Here is a 22455-nt window from a genome sequence, read left to right on the forward strand (position 1 = left end):
AAGATAAGGAAGGGGCCTCAAATCCACAGTAAACCCTGGCTTCTTCATATAGCATACAACCTTCCAATCCACATTTGAGATTATAATGCCTTAATTTCCTATACCTCTAACTGACTTGCCTCAGACTGGTTAGATATACGGTATTCTCACTCAACGAATAAAGATTGGTTGTTACTTTACTTACTTTTTCTAAATATCACCTTTCTTAATCCCTTCTCAAAGCTGAGAAGTAAAATTTTCCTCACATAGTTATCAAACTACCCAATTCCACTAACTTTCACTACGTATATTTTAGAAAACAGAGCTAAGAATTTCTAGCCTATAAATCCAAATTCTTATTTTTAATTTAAATTTTACTAATTTTGCAAGTTGGTAACATTTTTATATGATTCCAAATACAAAAGGTACCAAAAAAGTTGAAGCGTGAAGAGTTTACCTACAATTCCTCCCCTGACCTCAGCGTCCCCATTCCATTCCTCTAAACCAATATTATCGGTTTCTTGTGAAACCTTGAAACATTTATGCCATATCCATATATACCATAAATACGTATTTATATATGCCTCTGTTAGAAGACAATCCTTTTCTGGATTCCTCAGTGTTCCTATATGATCCAAGTCTACCGAAGATGAAAACTGGCTTGACACAGAGATGGAGAATGTCTCCCGTTCACATTCTAATCTTATGTCCTTTTCTCTGGAGCCATCTGCTCCCATTCAAAGCTAATAAAATCTTTCTCATCCTCCCTGGAACTAAATGCTTACATTTAGGGATAGAGAGCTTCTTCTCCAGACCCAAGAGAGGATTTTGTTACATTTCAGAGAAAAAGATAAGCACTTCATCTCCAAAAGGAAAGAGTAGATAGATGTGCCAGCTCCTATATAATCTCAGAGATTCATAATTCCTGAGCTCTCCTTCTCCACAGCTGTAAGTACAGGTATAAGCATATGGCTCTCACCTTGTTGCTCAGAGGAGAACGTGGTATGGGGATCTAGTTCTACCACATTACCCTGGATGCTGTTATTGCTGTGTAAACTGATTTCTGATCCAGACGCCTGGTGTTTCTGCAAGCATATATGCAAGTAGGGTAACACTAGAGACCTTTCCGTGTTTTGGACTTAACACTCCCTTTATTACATACATGGTACTATGCTATACTCTAAACACTTGGTTTATTTCACTTAATATATCCTGAAAAATCAGTGTGAGAAAATTTTAATTGAGCAATAAATTAGTATATCTTTAATCAATGATATTTCAAGAATATTTTGAATATCCTACAAAAAAACACTACTTAATTGGCCATTCACATAAGTATATAATTCTTTAAATATTTAGTGTAAAAGTTACCTGAAGTTAATACTTGCTACCTTATTCTTAGATTTTACTAATTTTTCCCCAATTGCAATTTCCCTATATAATGAAAATAAGAAATCACCTAAAACCGCGATCTTCTCTGCTGACGAAGAAGTTCAAGTATAATTGTGGATCACTGGTCTTAATCAAAACTTCTACATAAAGAACAAATTCAAATGCTTTGGGGGAAAAAATAACAGCATGAGTTAGACATTTTTCAAAAGCAAGCCAAAATAAGCCAGATAGAGAAAGACAATCTCTGGATGACTCCACTCGTGTGGAAGTTAAACACGTGGACAACGAGACCAGATTAATGGTTAGAAGGGGAAAGGGGGGTGGGGGTGGGCACAAAGTGTGAAGTGGTGTACCTACAACATGACTAACAATAATGTACAACTGAAATTTCACAGGGTTGTAAACTATCATCATCTCAATAAAAAGTTTTTTTAAAAAAAGCAAGCCAAATAAAACAATATAAATATTCTCAAATGCAAGTTTTCAGTTCATATACAAGTGTTTTGAGAACTATAAGAACAATCCAAACATTCTCTGGAAATATTTCTTCTCCTTGATTATCAGGTAAAGTAGTAGATTTGGGTCAAAAATAACTGACAGGTTAATTTAAATTAATATATTTGAATATGTATACTGATCAATTTTGGTAAACGGAAGAACTGTCAGTAAATTTTAGCTTACCTGTTTAACTATTGCCTAATAAAATGCAAACTCAGAAGAATTATTTATATATACCTATACACACATTATATAATATATTATATATACATATAGCTCTTATGCATATATTTAATATCAGATAACAGTGTCTTAGAAAAAAAGACATATACCTCTTATGTATATATTTAATATCAGTTAATGGCATCTTAGAAAACAAGGCAAGGATATAAACAAAAATAAATAAATAACTGTTAGCTCAGGGTAATGAGATTATGAAGAATTTCAGGGGATGTTTTTGTGGCTTTCTATATTTCTCATGCATTCTACAATAAGGATACTGTTACCACAATCTAACTTGTTTGATTTTCCAGTCTTTTTTTTAAATAATAAAAATTCAGTAAGGTCAAGAGCACAAACTTAATACACATAAATATGTATATGTAAATATATATGAAAAATACATACATTATATACATTATAAATATACATACATACATTATACTTCTATCTTTCATATACATATATTATACATATACATAATATATATATATATTACACATACATACACATATAGAAATATATCAGAGTGTGTGTGTGTGTGTGTGTGTGTGTGTGTTAGAAGATAATGGAAGAAAAGAACCCATTTACAATAGATACAAAAGACATAAAATACCTAGGAAGAAATTTCAGTGTCCAAGCATATATGAAGAAAGTGTTAAAACATTACTAGAGGACACAAAAGAAAACCTGAATAAATGGAAAGACATCAGGTTCTGGGATGGGAAGATTCATTCTAAAGATGTCAACTATCCCTAAAATAATTTATAAATTTAATGCCAATAGGATTTAGTCAGGGAAGGGAAGAACCTGGACAAGGTAATTTTAAACATCTTATGTAAACAAAACAAACAATTAATTCTGAAAAGAAACATCAAGGGCCTGGACCTTTCAGATATTATATTACAAAGCCTCAACAATTAAAGCAATGCTACTAGTAAAAAAATAGACAGACTAATGAAATAGAAAATCCAAAAGTAGACCCAAATATATGCATGCTCAGCATACAAAATGACATCTTGAAAACTGAGATTCATTAATCTCAATTGTGTCGGGACAAACTATGTGGCTGCCTAATATACAGCTAAATCCATCCCTCATACCATTCACTGAGTTAAATTCAAAACAAACTGAAGATTTAAATGCAAAATTGAAATCATTAAAACATTAAGAGAAGAAACACATCCACACAAATCAAGTCTGATCTTGGACAAAGGAGCAAAAGCAATTTAATGGAGAAAGGATAGTCTTTTCAACAGTGCTAAACCCACAGGACATCCACATGCAAGCAAATGAATCTAGACACTTTACACCTTTCACGAAAATTAACTCAAAATGGATCACAGACAAAAATGCAAAACATACAACCATAAAACTCCTAGAAGATAACACAGAAGAAAATCTTGGTGACCTTGGATTTAGCAATGAATTTTTAGATACAACACCAAAAGCTCGATCCATGAAACAAAAAATTGTTAAGTTGGTTTTCATTATTATTAAAAATTTCTGGGGCCAGCCCAATGGCATAACGGTTAAGTTCATGTGCTCCGCTTTGGTGGCCTGGGGTTCCCTGGTTCAAATCCCGGACAGGGACATGGCACCACTCATCAAGCCATGCTGTGGCAGGCATCCCACATATAAAGTAAAGGAAGATGGACGGGCATGGACATTAGCTCAGGGCCAATCTTCCTCAGCAAAAAGAGGAAGATTGGTGGTGGATGTTAATTCAGGGCTAATTTTCCTCAAAAAAAACTTGAGTTTAATAAATGCTAAAAAAAAAAAAAAAAAAACTTCTGTTCTGCAAAAGACATTGTTAGGAGAATGAAAAACAAGCCACAGATTGGGAGAAAATATTTGCAAAACAAATATCTGATAAAGGACTTGTATCCAAATTATACAAAAGAACTCAAAATTCAGTAATAAGAAAACCAGTCAATTAAAATATGGGCAAAGATCTACCCCTTCGAAGAAAATATACACATGGTAAATAAGCGTATTAAAAGATGCTCAATGTCATATGCCATTAGAAAATTTGCAAATTAAAACAATAACGAGATACACGACACACCTATTAGAATGGCTACAATAAAGAAAACTGACAATACCAAAGGTTGACAATGATGTGGAGCTGCAACAACTCATTCACTGTAGGTGAGAACGCAAAATTCTTACCACATGATCCAGAAATCACACCACTAAGTATTTACCCAAATGAGTGGAAAACCGCATCCATACAAAAAACATACACACAGACATTTATAGCAGCTTTATTCACAATTGCCAAAACTTGGAAGTGAAGTAACCAAGCTGTCCTTCCATAGGTGACTGGATAAACAGTGATACAACCATACAATGGGATTTATTCAGCAATAAAAAGAAATGAGCTTTCCGCCATGAAAAGACATAGAGGAAATATATATTGCCAAGAAACAGAGGCCAATCTGAAGAAGCTCCATGCTGTATGATTCCACCTACACAACGCTCTGGAAAAGGCAAAACCACAGAGATAGGAAAATGATCAGTGCTTGGAGAGTGGAAGGGAGAGATGAACAGATGGAACACGGGATTTTTTAAGCCAATGAAACTATTCTGTATGAGACTATAATGGTGGATTCATGTCATTTTATATTTGTTAAAACTCATAGAACTGTATCACACAAAGAGAGAACCCTAATGTAAACTATGCACTTTGCTTAATAATAATGTGTCAACATTGGTTCATCAACTGTAACAAATGTAAGATGTTAATAACAGAGGAAACTGAGTACAGATGAGAAAGGAGGTATATGGGAATTCTCTGTACAACCCGTTCAATTTTCTGTAAACCTAAAACTGCTTTAAAAAACAAAGTCTATTCATTTAAAAAAAAAAAAAGTAATTTCCTTGTAACAATGGCATAAGGGAGATCTCAGTACAAGTTAAAATCCAGAAGTCAAAAGAGAAAAGATAAATTTGACCAGGTAATATTTAAAAGAACAAAATAGGGAAATTCAAAAGATAAATGACAAACTTGAGGGGAAAAAAGTACAGTTTGTGTCTCCCTTATATAAGGAGGGTATCTAGAAATTAATAATAAAGTTCAAAACATGATAGAAAAATAAGCAGAACAAGGGGCCGGCCCGGTTGCACAGCGGTTAACTGCGCACGTCCCACTTTGGCGGCCTGGATTGCGCCGGTTCGGATCCCGGGTGCAGACATGGCACCGCTTGGCACGCCATGCTGTGGTAGGCGTCCCATATGAAAAGCAGAGGAAGATGGGCATGGATGTTAGCTCAGGGCCAGTCTTCCTCAGCAAAAAGAGGAGGATTGGCAGCAGATGTTAGCTCAGGGCTAATCTTCCTCAAAAAAAAAAAAAAATAGGCAAAACATATCAAGCAAGAGTCCAGTTCCACTTCTATGGACAGCATGCAACCACAAAGGAGCACAAGAGAGAGAAACTGCTTGCCAGGCACTGGGTATTTCAAACTGATGGTTTTAGCACAAAAAAGTAGGATGAGAGATTGAAAGGCATTTTTTCTCCTCATGGTAATTTGCAAGGTACAGTTATGATATGGCATACTATTTAGCACAGTTCTTCAACATTCTAAATATCATTACTGAAAATATTTGTAAAATATTGTATTCCACAAGCCATTTTTCCCACATTTTAAACAAAAATGAGGATGTTGCCTCTTCGGAATTCTACTTCCTTGACATTTATTTCTCCCCTCGATTTCTTCTTCCCATAAGTGTTGGTGATGTGTAGGATGCTCCTTGGATGACCTATGTTGACAACACCTAGACCTGCACTCAGGGGTTCCCATTCCTACAGCTGCTACTTGAGGCTCAGGTCTTCACCAGCAAACTCCTGCTTACCCTTTAAGACTCATCCCAGGTGCCACCTCCTTCAGGAAACCTTAACAAATATCCACCTTCATTCCAGACACAAGTAACCATTGCCTACCCTGTGGATCATGAAGCCCTTATGCATACATTTCTATTTTACTTACTGCACAGTATTTTCCGTTTATATATCTGTCTCTGCAACAAAACGCTGAATTCCTAGAGAATAGAAGCCACACCCTATTCTGTTTTGCATCCCCAATGCCTAACAAGTTTCTGGCATATGGAAGGACCACGGGGATAATCTATTGGTGGAATTACTGTTCCATGAATCAGCACTGGTACAGCGGTAGGAACGAGATGCTGCTGCAGAGGACTTGAATGACACAAGCCCCACAGGCTAGCCAGTTTCCAGCACTGACAGCCTCTCCACATCTAAGGCCTAATTCTTTCAAAACCACCTTGTCATCACGTTGTCCAACACGGACCTGCCACTCCAGGATTTGTGGTCAAACTTGACAGAGACAGTCTTAATACCCTCCTCCCCTATCCCTCAAAGAACCTTCTTTCTCTGTTTCTTTACCCTCATTTCTGGGTCAAAGACAGTCGTCAGGTATTCACTGTAAAACTAGACTAGTAAGCTTCCTGAGAACAAAGATCATATCTATTACTTGGACTTTTTGCTAAGCTTTTTATGACTCCACCCTCAAGATAGCCACCCCTTCTCTCTCCCAGCAAAGGGCTTCCAAGCTGCCCAACAGCTCTTTGGAATTCCTTCTTCAAAAGGACATCTTTTACCCCTTACAATTGGCTTCTTAGTCTACAGGCCTCAGGGTCCATGGTTGTCAGGATTTCTAAAGACCTTTCATTAATATATTATTGGTACTGGAACATTTAAAAGTGTCCCTTTGCCAAGTAATAATCACCACTTTTCACCTATAAGTTTTCAGTTTCCTGTAATTTAACTTTCATGCAATTTTTGTCAGAGTCCAGTTGGAAAGGAGAAGGAAGAGGAGAGCCAAGCAAGGAGGAAAGAGAGTCAATGTCAGTGAAGGTCTTAGTGGGCAACAGACCTACAACAACGTTAAACTGGAAAGGTCCATGTAAACTCATGTCCCTGACAAGTTGCAGTTTCTAGCTCTGTCACCAAAGAGAATGCTAGACTTCACTCAGCGGGAGACTGCAGGAATAGACCCCACAAAGGCCTGAATCTCAGGCCTCAAGATTCCACAGCAGGGAAGTTACATTAGGATTCGCTCCCATGTCTGAGAGACACTCAGGCACATGCTGGGACCCTTTGTATGGCTTCTGTACTTACCAAACAGGCACAGAGCTACAGACTCCAGAAAAACATCAGCCTATGGAGGGAGGGATGCCAGATATTTTAAAAATCCCAGTGAGAACAGCAAAGATGAGCTTCTTACCTGTTAAAATCCTCTCCACAGACAGAATCAAAAGCAAACTGGTCCGTTCTTTCTCAAGCAAAAACAGCAAGATTGGCTACAGATGTTCGCTCAGGGCCAATCTTCCTCACAAAGAAAAAAACACCAATACTATGACCATGTGGTTGTGTTCTGTCTTTTTTTTTTTTTTTTTTTGAGGGAGATTAGCCCTGAGCTAACATTCACTGCCAATCCTCCTCTTTTTGCTGAGGAAGACCGGCCCTGAGCTAACATTTGTGCCCATCTTCCTCCATTTTATATGTGGGATGCCTGCCACATATAAAGCACAGCTTGACAAGCAGGGCTAGGTCTGTGCCCAGGATCCAAACCAGCAAACCCCGGCCCATCAAAGTGGAGCACATGAACTTAACTGCTATGCCACCAGACTGGCCCCACATCATCTCCTACTTTTATATACACTATCTACATGTTTCTATATCCTTTGCCATTCAAATTTTAGATCCTCTATGTGGGAAGACAGACGAACAATTTGTGAGAAATTGATGCCTACAAATATAATGTTAAAACCCTACAATATTTTAATGGATTGTGGTTGTTTAAAATGAAATTAACAGATAAATAAGAATAAGTGAATGGATACCCCCTGTACTTACAAGAGAACATGAGCAACGATGGCATTCACATCAAACAAGGTATCAGTAGGGAACTCTCTGAGTAATACGTTGCCCCTATAAAAAAGTTTTAAAAAGCATTACAGAAATATTTCCTTGGAATTGAGCTTACTTGTCTAATAAACTAGGCAATCAGTTCTTTGATGTTAGAGCCTGTGTCTTACCCATTATTCCATGCACCTACCAGAGTGCTGGCCATAATACACCCTCAAATATTACTGAATATATACTCAATAAATATGTTGACTTTGAAAAGCTTTGCCCCTGGGCCTGGCAAAAAAACTGGAAAAAAACGTGAGTCCCAACGAGGCTTCCAAGGTTACCACCAACCTCCCTGTCACACACACAGATTCCTCCAATGAGCTTGGAAGGAGACAAGGAAAGAGAAAGAAGTGTCCTCAGCAGCAGGCCCCTGAGGAGACACAGTCTCTCCCCACTTCGGAGGCCATATCCCAGCGTTGGAAGAAAGGATTTCGAGAAATCTCAGGTAGACGGGCAGACCCAAGCGCAAAGGAATCTGTAACCAGGACATTGGCAGACCTCTCAAAACTAAAGTATGCTCATTTCACATCCACACATGGACCTGACATACCTACTCAGAACACTGAATTTGCTAAGCACTTATTTAAAGGCATTTGTAGTAGAAGTGTACATAAGATTCTCACGTAATATTCAAAACAACGCTGTGAGGTAGGTACTATTCTATAGATAAGGAAGCTAAAGTGCAGGTAACAAATCTATTACTTGGACATTTTGCTAAACTTTATGTAATCCCCACTGCATACTTTATTCTGGCTTAGTGATATTTTATATATTCAAATATATATATAGAGAAAAGTACAGCTTTATATTTGTCTCTCACACTCAAAAAATAGTTTACCTGAATAAATACGCTTTCATCAAATCCTTTTCCTTTCCACAGTATCTTGATGTTTCTTCTTTGACACAATTAACCTTTAAAAGATTATATTTAAGGTTTAGATTACATATCAAAAGGTCAAGTTTCTTGGCAAGGGAAACAAGAAATAAAATTAAACATTACAGTTTGTCTCCAGGTCAAATTTCCTATTTTATTTTTCTTTCTGATTTGTATCCTATAATTTGCTCACTTATTCAAATGCTTAAGGTAACCCAGAGAAAAGAACAGTTTCTACACCTAAGAGTTATATTTAACTATATCTAAGAGTTTACATTTAATTCAATCTTATGGAGTAAGTGGCAGGTAATCAGGTAGAAAAGGAAAGAAACAACTAAGGCAGGCCAAAAAAATCATAAGCAAAAGCACAGAAGCGAAAGGTAGGTTGGGACTATGAAAGCATCTCAGCAGCGGGAACACAGGTGTGGCAGAGACTGCCAGTTTCTTACCCAAAATCCATCCTCCCTTTTTGTTTTACTAACAGAACTTCACTAAAAGCAAGTCCTCCAGTAAAAGACTTTTCCAGACTCCCCAAGAGCTATGGATGGCCAAGCAGTGTTAGAAATCACTGGGTTGGTTGGGGCTGGCCCAGCAGAGGTTGAGTTCACACGTTCCGCTTCTCGGCGGCCAGGGGTTCGCCGCTTCGGATCCCAGGTGCGGACATGGCCCCGCTTGGCACGCCATGCTGTGGTAGGTGTCCCACATATAAAGTAGAGGAAGATGGGCACGGATGTTAGCTCAGGGCCAGACTTCCTCAGCAAAAAGAGGAGGACTGGCAGTAGTTAGCTCAGGGCTAATCTTCCTCAAAAAAAAAAAGAAAGAAATCACTGGGTTGGGATCTCAAAAGGCCCTTAAAAGGGAGTTGACTGATGACTCTTGCACTTTCCACTTCTTCCAGACAAAAAACAGATAAGACAGCTAGGTCATCAGCAGTAATTGTGGACCATAAAGCATTTTCAAAGAAGAAACCCTTGCTAAGGACGGTGAAACAGAAAGAATGGACGTGAGTCCCTGACGGTGTTCCAGCAGTCATAACAGCCCTTGATAGCTTATAATCTGGACTGTATGTGAAAAATACAAGGACAATTCTGGCAGCAACATGAAGAAAAAAATGGAAAGTAGGAGAGCACAAAGAAGGCGGATTAACAGAATATCACATGAGTATAGGTCAAGGGTGACTGGGACCTGAAGTAAAGCAGACAAGGCGAAGAGACTCAAAAGGCTTTTCACAAACACAGTAAGTAAAACTAAGACTGAGCATGTGTATGCAGCATGGGATAGAGGGGGACGGAAAGAGATCAAGAGAATGAAGAGGTTTCTAGACGGGGCAATGGGTAGCCACCGACATAACTTAACCAAGGCTCAGGCTGGAAGAACAACAGCGATTTTGTCTTGGACTTTGTAAACCTGGGGGGTTTTGTAAGTTTTTCGCTTTTGGTTTGGAGTTTTTTTGTTGTTGTTCAATTTTTTAATAGAGTTTGAGGAAGCAGAATGACAATTCTGGGGAAGCTACACTTGTTTTTAAAAAGCTACAAAAGGAGAAGTGATACCCAGAAAAGACATCAGGAATACAGAACTAGAATTAAAAGTCAGAATATAGCCATAAGCAAAAAGAGCAAATTTTAGTGTATGTAATTTTTTAGAGAATTTTAAAAAGTCAGAGCACAGGAGACAGTTGATATTATGACAACAGATTTGTCCATTCATCCATTCAACACATATTTAAACACCTACCATATGTTAGTCACTGTTCTAGTCTCTGGGAGTACAATTAAAATCCAAATAAAAATCTTTTATCTTTAGAACTTACATTCTAAAAGTAGAGACAGACAGTTAAAAAAACTAACAAGTAACATTAACTGCTATAAAGAAAAAAGTAGTAAGGGGGTAGTGAGTGACAGGGCATTTTAGATCAGTAGTCAAGGAAGGCTTCTCTGAGGTGACATTTGTGCAAAGAACTGAAGTAACGGAGTGATGCATATAAATATATAAATATGTGGAAGAGAGGAGTTCTAAGCAGAGGGGGAAATGACTGCATAGGCCTTGTGGAAATAACACACCTAGCAGGTTCAAGTAACTAAAAGATGACCAGTATATGTCAGGGACAAACTGAGCACAGTGGAGGGACAGAAAATGAGATTAGCAAGGAAGGGAATGTGCACAAGAGTGAGGAATTTCTGTTTTACCCTAGCCATAATGGGAAGCCTTTCTGAGAGGGCAGCAACGTGATCTGACTCACCTGTGCAGAAGAGTTAAGTGGGACAAGAGTGAAAGGAGAAAGGCCAGTTATTAGAAGGCTGTGTGGTTTCCCATGAGAAATGATGACTGTTTGGACAAGGGGGCGTAAAAGTAAAGGTATGGGAAGTGGTCAGATTTGAGAAGTTTTGACAGTAGATACTAGAAGTTTTGATAGTGAGTAGGATGCACTGATGGATCAGTCCTGATAGAAAAGTCAAGGTTTTTCTGATATAGTAATATAGCAACACCAGCCTTCTTCTGGTATCACTTGCATGATAGATCTTTTTCCTTCATTTACTCTGAAGATTCCTGAAGCCTCTCTGATGCATTTCTAAATAGCACACAGTTGGGTTTGGTTATTGTACCCAGCTTGACAACATTTGTCTTAACTGGAACATTTAGGCCGTTTATATTCAGTGTTTTCTTCATCTATCTCTGCCTCCTGAAATCTTAACTTTTGCAGACAACCTCAAAATGCTACTTTTTCTGAAGTCTTTCCCGATACCATATGTGACCTTTTACCCCAACAATCAGATATGAGCTTTCTCTCCTTTAAATCTCTATCAGATTTTATTTCTATCTCCTTTATTGCAATGATCAAGTTCTGCTAGTTATCAAAATGATCGATGAATGCGTTTTATCCCCCCATTTAAGATAGAAACTCTCCAAAGAAACAGACTTGCATCGCAGTCATCTCTCTATCCAAAAGAAGACTAAATATAGTAAGCTCATTTCAATCTCATAAACATTTACTCAGTATCTATTATGTGGCAGAGACTAAGCGAAGTACTCATGTCTGTCTTATTCACCAGTCTCCTTTCCACACAGCTTAGCATCCTCAACTGTAAAATCAAGAGTTTAAGTCAGGTTAGTTCATAAAGGCAACACCCTGGGCATGAACCTTAATATTCTACTCCAGTTACTAGATAGAGAGTTACTAGGTACTAGTTTACTAGTTACTAGATAAACAGCACAATTGTAACAGGCCCTCCAGGACCAGTTCAACTGACCCCATCTTATCAACAGAGTAATTAAGAGTGGTTTTTCAGGAACTGAGACCCCTTGTCCAATTCAGGCCAGTTGGTGTGACCACCAACCCATCAAATGGGCCTGCAGAAATGCCCAATAAGTGACCTTTTTGACATCAAAGGGCTGAAAACTCCACCCTCAGATCATGCTAACACCACTGTTTTGTGAACATGCCTCCTATGGAGAGACAAGAAGCTTGATTATGCTTGTGCAGATCATCGATTAACTCACTTCTCCTACACTTCAGACCACCCTTCATCCCACAAATTTTGCTCCAAGCCCTGGACCAGGGAGACAGATCTGAGGCCATGGGCCCCTGTCTCCCTGCGGACTGATCTAGCAATAAAGCTGTTTTCTTTTCCCAAAAGCTGATGCTGTAGTAACTGGTTTTTTTAATATGCATTGGCCAAGAGAACCCCAATTTTGGGCAGTAACATGATTATCCCTTTTCAGTGTCATATTAATCTAGTATTTCATTTCTAAATTTCAGTTTAAAATTTCATTCAAAGCTCCTCAGAGAAAAGTGCCATTATCATTCTAGAATATAATCAGTTGTTCAAAGTTAACTGAGACCTCTATACATACAGAATCGACATTAAAAATATATATATTTTAAGGTATTCAGACATGACATAATAAGAAATATGTATTTGGCCTCTGCTCCTGGTTCCTGACAGAGCTTCTAAACTCTTGTAATCTCCTGAGTGATAGGGGTGCTAGGAATATCTTTTGCTCTAATATTTTTCTTTAACACCAGTTCCTGATATAAGAGCTTCTAAAATCCTTGGAATCTCTGGGAGTGATAAGTGTTGTTCTGTATGCTAAGGAGATGACTGTTGGCTGGGAGCCCCAAGGATAGCTTCAGGATGGGGACTAGTCACCAGAAAGACAAAGGCAGGATTAGACCTTTGGAACTTTGAACAGCACCTCCCATCCTTGGGGCTGGAGATTGAGTTAATCACCAAGGGCCAATGATTTAATCAATTATGCCTACACAATGGGACCTCTATGAAAACCCTAAACAACAGGGTTTGGAGAGCTTCCAGGTTGGTGAACACATCCAAGGACTAAAAGGATGACACACACAAACTACAAGAGGACAGAAGCTCTTCCAGACCTTGCCTTATGCACCTCTTCTATTTGGCTGTTCCTGAGATAATCTTTATAATAAACCAGTAATAGTAAGTAAAGTTCCTGAGTTCTGTGAGCCCTTCTAGCAAATTATTGAACCTGAGGAGGGGGTTGTAAGGACCCTCAGTCTGTAGCCAAGTCCTACAGAAGCTGTAACCTGGCGACCCACTAATTGTGATTGGCGTCTAAAGTGAGGGTCAGTCTTAACAGGACTAAGCTCTTAACCTGGGGGGTCTGTGCTCACTCTGGCTAGTTAGTGTCAGAATTTCTGGGTATGGAAAACTCGACGGTGTCAGAACTGTTCTATGGGAAGAGGGAACAATTTCCCTTTAATAGCCAACGTTAGTTAACCTTCCTGTGCTTCCTGCCCTGGGAACTCCAGCTGCAGGGACCAAAAGGGGCAGTAGCCATCTCTCAGAGGGGGAAGGATAATGAACTAAGAAAGAATAAATGTACACATAAGTCAAGCAGACACTAATATGAAAGAATTTAATAATCACTGGGTTACTAATCATTCAGTTTTCTAGGTACAAATTCTAAGTTTAAACTAAATGAAAGGTTCATGTAGCTATCTAACCCATGATGCAAGTGGAAATTTCCCATAATACTCCATGGCAAGTTTGAACATCTTTTAAGAAAAAAATTAAATATGTAATTTCAAGCGGGGTTGCTTTAACTTTGTTCTAAAAATAAATGTAAGAAACAGCAACATAAGCAATTAGAAAGACGTAGAAGAATAGAAAAGAAAAAATTTCACAACCAGAGGCACTCACAGCTATAATATACAACTATGTACTGGGGAGCTTTGGGAAGAAAAAAGAAAAAAAGATTGGCAACAGTTGTTAGTGCAGGTGTCAATCTTAAGCAAAAAAAAAAAAAAAAAAATTCAATTCAATTTCAATTACAGTACCTTAATTTTGTTACCTCAGTTTGTGCTAACAGAAATTTAATAAATAGTTTAATTGTGATATCTATTATGATAAATTTGTCAAGCAAAACAAAATTCTAACTATAAGATTAAAAAATGACACCATAGCACAAATACAATAGTCTACAAAATAAACTTAAGTTCTAAGCTAAAGAATTTTAAATAGCTTTTTTTTCCTATATGTACTAATTTATACAATAACCTGGAACTATCTTTCTGTGTTTCTGTTTATTCTTATGAAAAAACTATTTTTCCAGTTTGGAAAAAGATGTGAAACAACGTAAGTCCTAAGTCAGACAGTTATAAAATCTTCGCCACCAACAATTTATTAACATAAATATCTTTCTACCTTTGCAACTGAAATTCCATAGTTCTGGAGAGGTTTAACAGCCTCATTCAGTTCTTCAAGAAATATACAGGGACTTGCAGAATCTAAAATAAGAAACGATTTATGACTGTTTTATGACTTGTCCCTTGGAAAAATGAATTTTTAAAATTAAAGCCCAAAGCTGCAAACTGCAGAAGAAATATATTAGTTTGCCCAACTAGTATGCAACAACAACAATCAAGTAACTAAACACATCTGGTTATAAATTTTATACCCTTTTTCCCTATTGCCTCATTATTCTTATTTCTAACGTTTTTATCATGATGTATTTTAACTTTGTAAGTGACCTTAAAAACTTTCTAAAATAAAAATAGGGTAAAAAAATGTTTAATTTAAACTTAATGTTGGGCATTATTTTTCCAAGTTAAATACCATATACACAACATACGTGCACACATGCACAAAACTTTCAAAATGATTTTAAAATACCATTTTTAAATTACAATTATAAGAGAGCTAATAGAAATGTGGATTCATCTCACTTAATCCAAGAATAGTATCTTTTCAAGGCATGAAGATTAAAATAAGACCATTACAATTATTAGTTATGTTCAATAGTTATATTAATTCCATGTAATTAAAGGTACAGCTAAAGCAGAGCATTAAACTAAAGCATTAGTAATACTACATTTAAAATTTAAAAACACTTTGGAGACATTTACATGCTAAAAATGTCACAAAGTATACTTTCGTAAATGACTAGATGAAATTCAGACATTATTACATTAATAGTTAATTCTTACCTAGTATTTATTATGGACCAGCCACATGAGTAAAGTCATTTAATCCTCAGAACAAATTTATAAAGCAAGTACTATTTTCTCCTTATGGATGACAAAAAAGACACACAGAGAGGCTAAGTGACTTGACCAAGGTCACATAGAAGGTCAAGTGGCAGACTCAGGATTCAAAGCCAGGAAGGCATATTATAGTTTTGTAGCTTTATCACACATATTATTAATACTGACAATAAGTTCCCACTGAGCATATTGATTAAATAGCAACAGAAACATCACAAAAATCATATTAGAATATAAAAAATACTTACTAGCTTGACAAAAATAAGCTAAGGAGGCTTTTCCTGGTTGCAATGTATTGAAATACTTCTGAGGACTCAGTTCTGGTAGAGAGTCTCCCGCTGACTTATAAAAAATATTCATCATAACAAAAGAGAAGCCAACTCTACATGCACTGAAACTGGAAGACATCATCAGCTGCAGCTGTACGCACGCAGGAGTCTGTTCACTGCTGCGTTCTGCTACCCAGGACAATACCCGGCAAGAGCAGGTGTTCAACAAAGCTTTGCCGAATGAATTTGTTAAATAAATGAATGAAATAAAATCTGCAAAAAAGAATAATATAGGGCATTACCTATATATTTGATTTTGCTCTTACTTTATTATTTCCTTCTAGTAAAAATTTGAGAGGGGATGAAATATAATATATAATTTATAATACAGATGATATATAATGACATTGATGTGATAATACTATTGATTTTTAATACTTGCAAAAGATATCAAAGCTATCTGGAAAGTGCAATACAAAGTATCTTAAGCTTAAGAGATATTTACTGGAAAATGTTAATTGTTCTAAAATTAATTCTCAAACATTATCCAATCCATTTTTAAATTGGGCATTTTACTCTTCTCTCCCTAGAGCAGATTTATAATTAATACTCAAGTAACTATTTAATACCATTAACAGGGGAGTGATACATCCAAAATACATATCTACTATGTTTACATTCTTCTTACTCTAAATTCCCTAGAAGACAGCTATTAAAACTACTTAAGAACATTTCTTCTAACTATCCTTTTTTTTTTAATGCTTAAGACTTAGATTTATTTATACAGCTTAAAAACTCAAATATCTTTTTCAACTCATATTTTAACTCAATTTTGTTTTCTGAACTCAGATTTGTTCTAGATATCCTCTTCTCATCTTTTTCCACGCTGTGCTTACTTCCAGGCTGTCCTCTGTATTTGCTGTCAATTCTCTTTGTCTTCTATTTTGCTACTTTCATATTTCTCTTGAACAATTTCTTCTTTTAGGAGGTTTTCTACTGATGATCTATATTATCTAAGTTTAAAAGAAGATAGTTTAGAAAAATTAATATAATATGAAAATATACTTCTAGAAGGTAAAGACACACTCAGGTATAAGAATTTTGTTTTAATTTTTTTTAATTTCAAATACAACTCATCTTTCAAACAATAAATCACTATCTCAAAACAGGAGACAGGAAAAAATAGCAAAAAATTACTCATAAGGAGGGGTAGAATTTTTCAGTAAAGAATAAAATGACAAAATGAAAAATTTAGGAAAAAACTGTACTAAATTGGATATCTACTCTGGTCTTTCAATACTATCAATAGGCACATAATACCTCTCCCTAAGGAGCAGGTATTCCTAAAAAAGAGCTAATTATTCATTGACTACTTCCTAATATTCTTTTTATTATAGCTTATTTATATCAAACAGTGAACAAATTTGCCATCAATTTTTAAGAATGAGCCAAAAATTCAAAAACTCAAGTAGAATGAAGAGCAAAGACTGTGAGAGGTATATAAAAAAGTAATTTTAATGATACAATTAAGGGGTATCCTTGACATTAAAATTGATTATACATTACAACCAATTTAAACTAGTGTATTTTAAAGCCACTTTATATTAATGGGAATGGTTTAAAATAAGTCATCCAATATTTTCCTTATATTCTGGGGGTGAAATGCATGCATCCTGAGGCTAAGGGAATAACTATATAACAAATGTTACTAAATGAAATAACTCCAACCTAATTAAAAGGTAAAACATTTAAGTAAAAAAGCACAATTGAAAGATTCAAGTATAAAATACCATTTTTCCTGGCCTTGTGGTTACAATGCAAATACTTTAACACTAAATTGGACATGACGGTTAACATATGATTCTTCTCCCCTAGAATGTATTTTGTAGCACCAAAAGGTCTAAGGGCACATTCAGTGCTTGAATCCTCTTCCTCCTCTATCTCACTGGACAGATGAGATTATACATGTGAAAACGCTGTGCATCTGGTCAGTTAGAGATGTTGGTGATTGTTCTTACATACTTTTAGAGACAGGAACCCAGGAGTAATCTTTGCAGTTTGTTCCATCTTTGATTAGTTTGATTATTAAAAACTAACTTAAAGCAGAGAATATTGCATGGGTCAGCTAGAAATTGAGTTTACACGGTCATAATAAAATAAACACTGAATAATGATTTAACCAAATCCATGAAAAGGCGGGGAGACAGAAAGTAAGTGAGCACGTGGTCACGGTGGGAAAAGGAGAAAAAGAGAGCCAAATCTTCATCTTTCACAAGACCAAAAGCCAAATTTATTGGAAATAGGAAGACTGACGTCAAAAGAAACAGGGAGCAGATGAAAGAAAATTGCCTCTAAGGAATAAGAAATTGGAGAGGGGAAGACACCAAGAGAACTTTTGAAACCTTATAGAACTGTGTGCCTTTCCGCTTTGATTCAAAGAGAAAAGCTATTACTCGTATGTAACCAACTCTTCCATAGCATCTACTCGTATTAACCCGATCCAATCCAATGGACAGAGAAGTGTCCAGCTCACATGCACAGTAAATAAAATGAATTTGTCCAGAGACAGGGTCTCCTCATAAAAAGATCTTTAAAGAGAAGTGTGGACGGGAAACGATGGGGACAGACAACACCCAGCAAGAATGGAATAAAAACAAAGATACAGAAGGTACTTGGTGACTTTTTTCTGGAGTAATTAAAAACAATACTCAACGCTTCAAAATCTTCGTATCAAGACAAAGCATGAGTACCTTGGGAGAAATGTGACCTTGTTACCTAGGTGTGGTGGTTTATTAGTATGGGGTAAACAGTTCCATTTCTCCTGCCAGGTATCAGGGAGGATCATACTTAGCTTCCTGCACTTTCCACCTTTAGTGAAGTATGAGACCACGATGCCACTTATTCTGGCCAATAAAATGTGAGCAAAAGTGGCATGTCTCTTTCAGGAAACAATTTTACCAGCTACTGTGTGCTGTGTGATACAACACGCTTTATTTTCTTCTGTCACAGTCACTAAAAACGCTCAAATGGTGGCTGTTCATCAGCATGGGTCCCAGAATGAGCACAACACAGAGAACCCCCAGCTGATACGCAATGAGCATGTGACATAGGAAGAAATAAACCTTGCTGTCTTAAGCCACTGAGATTTGAGGGGTATTACTGCAGCATAATCTAATCCTTACACCCCCACTCTTGTATGGTCAGAAAGCAAGCTGACGAAACTGCTCAGCCATAGAAAGAGGCCATTATTCTCCAAAGGCAACTTCAGATGTGGCCAAGGATAATAAAAATGAAAGGACCTCTTACAGGCAAAGCCAAGGACCATGGAGAACTATGCTCTAGGGCATGTGCCAGAACACAAACTGTTTGTTACTGGTTTACCATAATGAGATAAACACAGAAATTGAGTGCAAATGTTCAAAAGCTTTTATAGCAATTTCACATAGTAATTTTGTGTCTGTTGAACCTAATAATTTTTAAATTGGGCTTGTCATTTGATATATTTTGTCATTTCATTTTTCTTATAATTCATTTTTATCATGTTGAACAAAAATTCAAAGTAGATTGAAATTTTTAAAAAAACCAAACTGGTGGGCCAACCCATGCCCTATGTGCACTCCACTTTGGTGGCCGAGGTTTGGCTCCTGGGTGTGGACCTACACCACTTGTCAGCACCCATGCTGTGGCAGCAACCCACATACAAAATTGAGGAAGACTGGCACAGATGTTAGCTCAGGGTGAATCTTCCTCAGCAAAAAAAAAAATATCAAACTGGTCATTCATAAGAGAGAGTTTGAGAACCATTGGCCTAGAGAACAAAGGGAACAGAACTCGAGTCTTAACAAATTTGCCAGCAAGATTTCAAAATTGCTAGTCTTGAGTCTGACATGTGCCTTCCATTCTTCTCTCCAAATGGGAATAGTTATCATAGCTATCTGTCCCTACACTACCCTCTGTCTTCAACTGATAGAGATTACCAGAGGTTACTGCTACTATGCCTTACTCACCAGATCCTGGACTTTGAGTTTGACATGGTGACTCAATGAGATTTTGGGGTTATCGCCACTGGGAAGGGCCGAGGATGAACTACATGTAGGAAGGAGAATATCTGTTGACAAAAAGGGTGACCTGTTCAAATGTTTCTAGCTGTCTTACACGTGTTAAAATTATACTTCCCCACTTCCTTGAGTTGGGTATGGTCATGATTTGATTTGGTCAATGAAATGTAGGAAGTGATATATGTAACTTCTGGAAGGTTTTAAGAGTCAATATGTATGTGTCAGGAAGCACGACACAGTTTTCTTCTGCTATGACGACTGATACTCAAAATGAGGCCTTTTCTGTAGAACCAAGTCTCAGAAAGAGGAGAAGTGGGGCAAAGCTCCCAGCTGACCCAGTATGAACACAAAATAAAAGCTGTTGTTTTAAACGTCTGAAAATTTGGGGTTATTACAGTATAACCCAACCTAGCCCTACTGGTTTTAGCAACAGCCAAGAGTGACTTGAACATAAATATATATCCTAGATTTTGAAGAAGTATATTTCAAAGAATTCAGAGGGAATTGACCCAAGTGCACTGTAGGAAGATTCTAAAAGGGAAGATGACTCTTTAAAATGTAACTGACTGTTACCACAAGAGGTCTGAACACCAAAAGAAGGAAGCCATAAGCAAATGTTCACCGATACCACACACATACACCTCCCAACTACCTGCAGACTCTTACCCTTTGGGCCTGGAAGGGGCCCTCGATTCTTCAGTATAATGCTTCTGTCAGCATTAATCAGAGCTGATACACAAGATGTAACTTTTGCCTCATCCCTAAATTCTAAACCAGTATGTATGCACAGGTCATTTAAAAGTTGGAAAAAATGGGACATTTAACTACCAACAAATATAAGAGGGAGACAAGCATTTTAAGAATGGATCGATGAGGCTATAGTACAAAAAGTGCTAAAGCTTGCAAATAAAATGCTAAGGGAAACACAAGTTTGTTTCATTCAGCACCAGAATACTGAGAAAGCCCAAGAAGGCAATGAGGAAGAAGTGCTTCAAGAGAAAAACACTGATCTTCCTGCTAGTGAGGGGAGTGGGGGGGGGGGGGGGCCCCCCCGCAAGGATTTGCCCTCAGGTGTTCCCAAGGCAAGTGGAGCCTAGAGTATGGCTCTCTTCAGATAGAGCAATCCCACTTGGAGACTGGGTCCTGTATAGAATAATACTTGGCAAACAGTTCTGCTCTTAAATGTTTGAAAGACCTTTGTGCTACAGTGGTCTGCTCTCCCAGAACAACATTCAATCATTGTACATTTGAACACCTTTCAAATTTTAGAATGTCTTGCAGCAAACTTTTCCAGAAGACCCTTGATTCGTTTCCCCTTTATAGGCCTAAATTTCCCTTATAATTAACCACAAAACTAATGGTTTTCCCCTCTCAAGAAAAAGAGGAAATTAAGAACTATAAACATTAAACAAATTATACTAAGATCTATGGGCATCATTCTCTACTAAGATACATTTCATATTTTGCAAATGAGGCATATAATGCCTACAAAGTTTCTGTAAGAACATTCTGTAAAAAAATAGCTTACTTACAGTTTAATGCTGCTATTAGAGAACAGAATCTGCTCACTGAACCAGCCTCAAATAAAATGTTGATTAGATCTCACCACAGTTTATCTTTTAAGACCTAAAGGAGGCAATAAAAGGAATCAACATCTCTTTAGAACCTCTTCAAGCTGGGGCAAAATCTTCTCTCTCTACCCCCTCATACACACAACCAAAAAAGGAGAAAAGAGGAGGCTCTCTGGACTTGCTATGACACTGGAATAAAAAGTCTCACAAGCAAAGACCTGAAAACTAGTATGGGCACTACCCACATGCTGTTCACTATCACTTTGAGTAGAAAATATATGAGAAAAAGAAAAAACCCTTCCTGGTGAAAATCTATTCATGACCTGAAACTTGCACCTCATTGATTACGAAAGACACAAAAATAGGCCATGGCAGAGAACAGGAGTTTCCCTTGATTATGACAAGTGCCTACAATCACAGAACTCTGAGTTTACGCGTAATTGATGGCCCTAAGCATGTAACTGCAATCAATTAACCCACTGCTGCCATAAGCACACTGGTCGCTCTCAAGTACAATTGTGTACTGCCCTAACCACCTTCTCCAAGGGTCCATGAGGTGAATTTCTTAAATTCCAATAAACACAAGATCCTTCTCTAAAGCAGTGATATTGGGTTAGGCCTGTTAACTTCTTACAGCAAGTTGTACCCTACTCTATGCTGCTCTGCACACCTGCTCAGCTGAATGTGCCATCTGAGGAATAGCCACATAACAGTGCCAGGGCTAAATATCTAATACAGCTTGTCAGCACACCTATAAACAATCCAAAGCACACCAGCATCTGGTGCCTGGGTGAACTACTGTCCCAGAATCTGGAGTACAAAACAGACTTTAGAGTTCCCTGTAGATCACTTACCTAGGACAGAAGGTAGCAACACTCTTTTAGGCAAAGCATTAGGGCAAAGGATGGTGAGTTAGGAAAGGCTGGGTCTTGGCTGCACCAGTAAATGCAACATAGTCTTTCACAGAGATACCAAATTTGTGATGAGCTGCTCATTCTAAGAACACAAATTATTTTCTCTTCATTTTGCACTACTTTGCTCATTTTATTACCAAACACCAAAAAATAAAGTCAACAAATATGCGTCAGTCCAACACACGCTGGGAGATCTATTTATTCCTCACTTATTTACAGCAGTAACATA

At 37.3% G+C, this 22455-nt stretch overlaps 1 protein-coding gene across 6 annotated transcripts in view; it reads right to left on the minus strand.

Annotated features, from left to right (window-relative positions):
* Nucleotides 1–22455, minus strand: part of TXNDC16 (thioredoxin domain containing 16) — a 124036-nt gene that overhangs the window by 100895 nt on the left and 686 nt on the right. For 3 of the 6 annotated variants that reach the window (XM_046647792.1, XM_046647796.1, XM_046647798.1), the window contains exons 2-7: nt 21274–21367; nt 16580–16696; nt 15663–15956; nt 14576–14658; nt 8865–8938; nt 7967–8041 (exon numbers count right to left, since the gene is read on the minus strand). In XM_046647792.1, the coding sequence (XP_046503748.1) occupies nt 7967–8041; nt 8865–8938; nt 14576–14658; nt 15663–15825 (395 nt within the window). In that variant the 5' untranslated portion in view covers nt 15826–15956; nt 16580–16696; nt 21274–21367. Of the gene's footprint in view, nt 1–7966; nt 8042–8864; nt 8939–14575; nt 14659–15662; nt 15957–16579; nt 16697–19690; nt 19792–21273; nt 21368–22455 lie in introns of all 6 variants that reach the window. The other 3 variants (XM_046647793.1, XM_046647797.1, XM_046647794.1) reach the window with 2 other exon arrangements.

Source organism: Equus quagga, chromosome 20 (genome assembly GCF_021613505.1).
Source record: "Equus quagga isolate Etosha38 chromosome 20, UCLA_HA_Equagga_1.0, whole genome shotgun sequence".
NCBI lineage: Eukaryota > Metazoa > Chordata > Mammalia > Perissodactyla > Equidae > Equus > Equus quagga.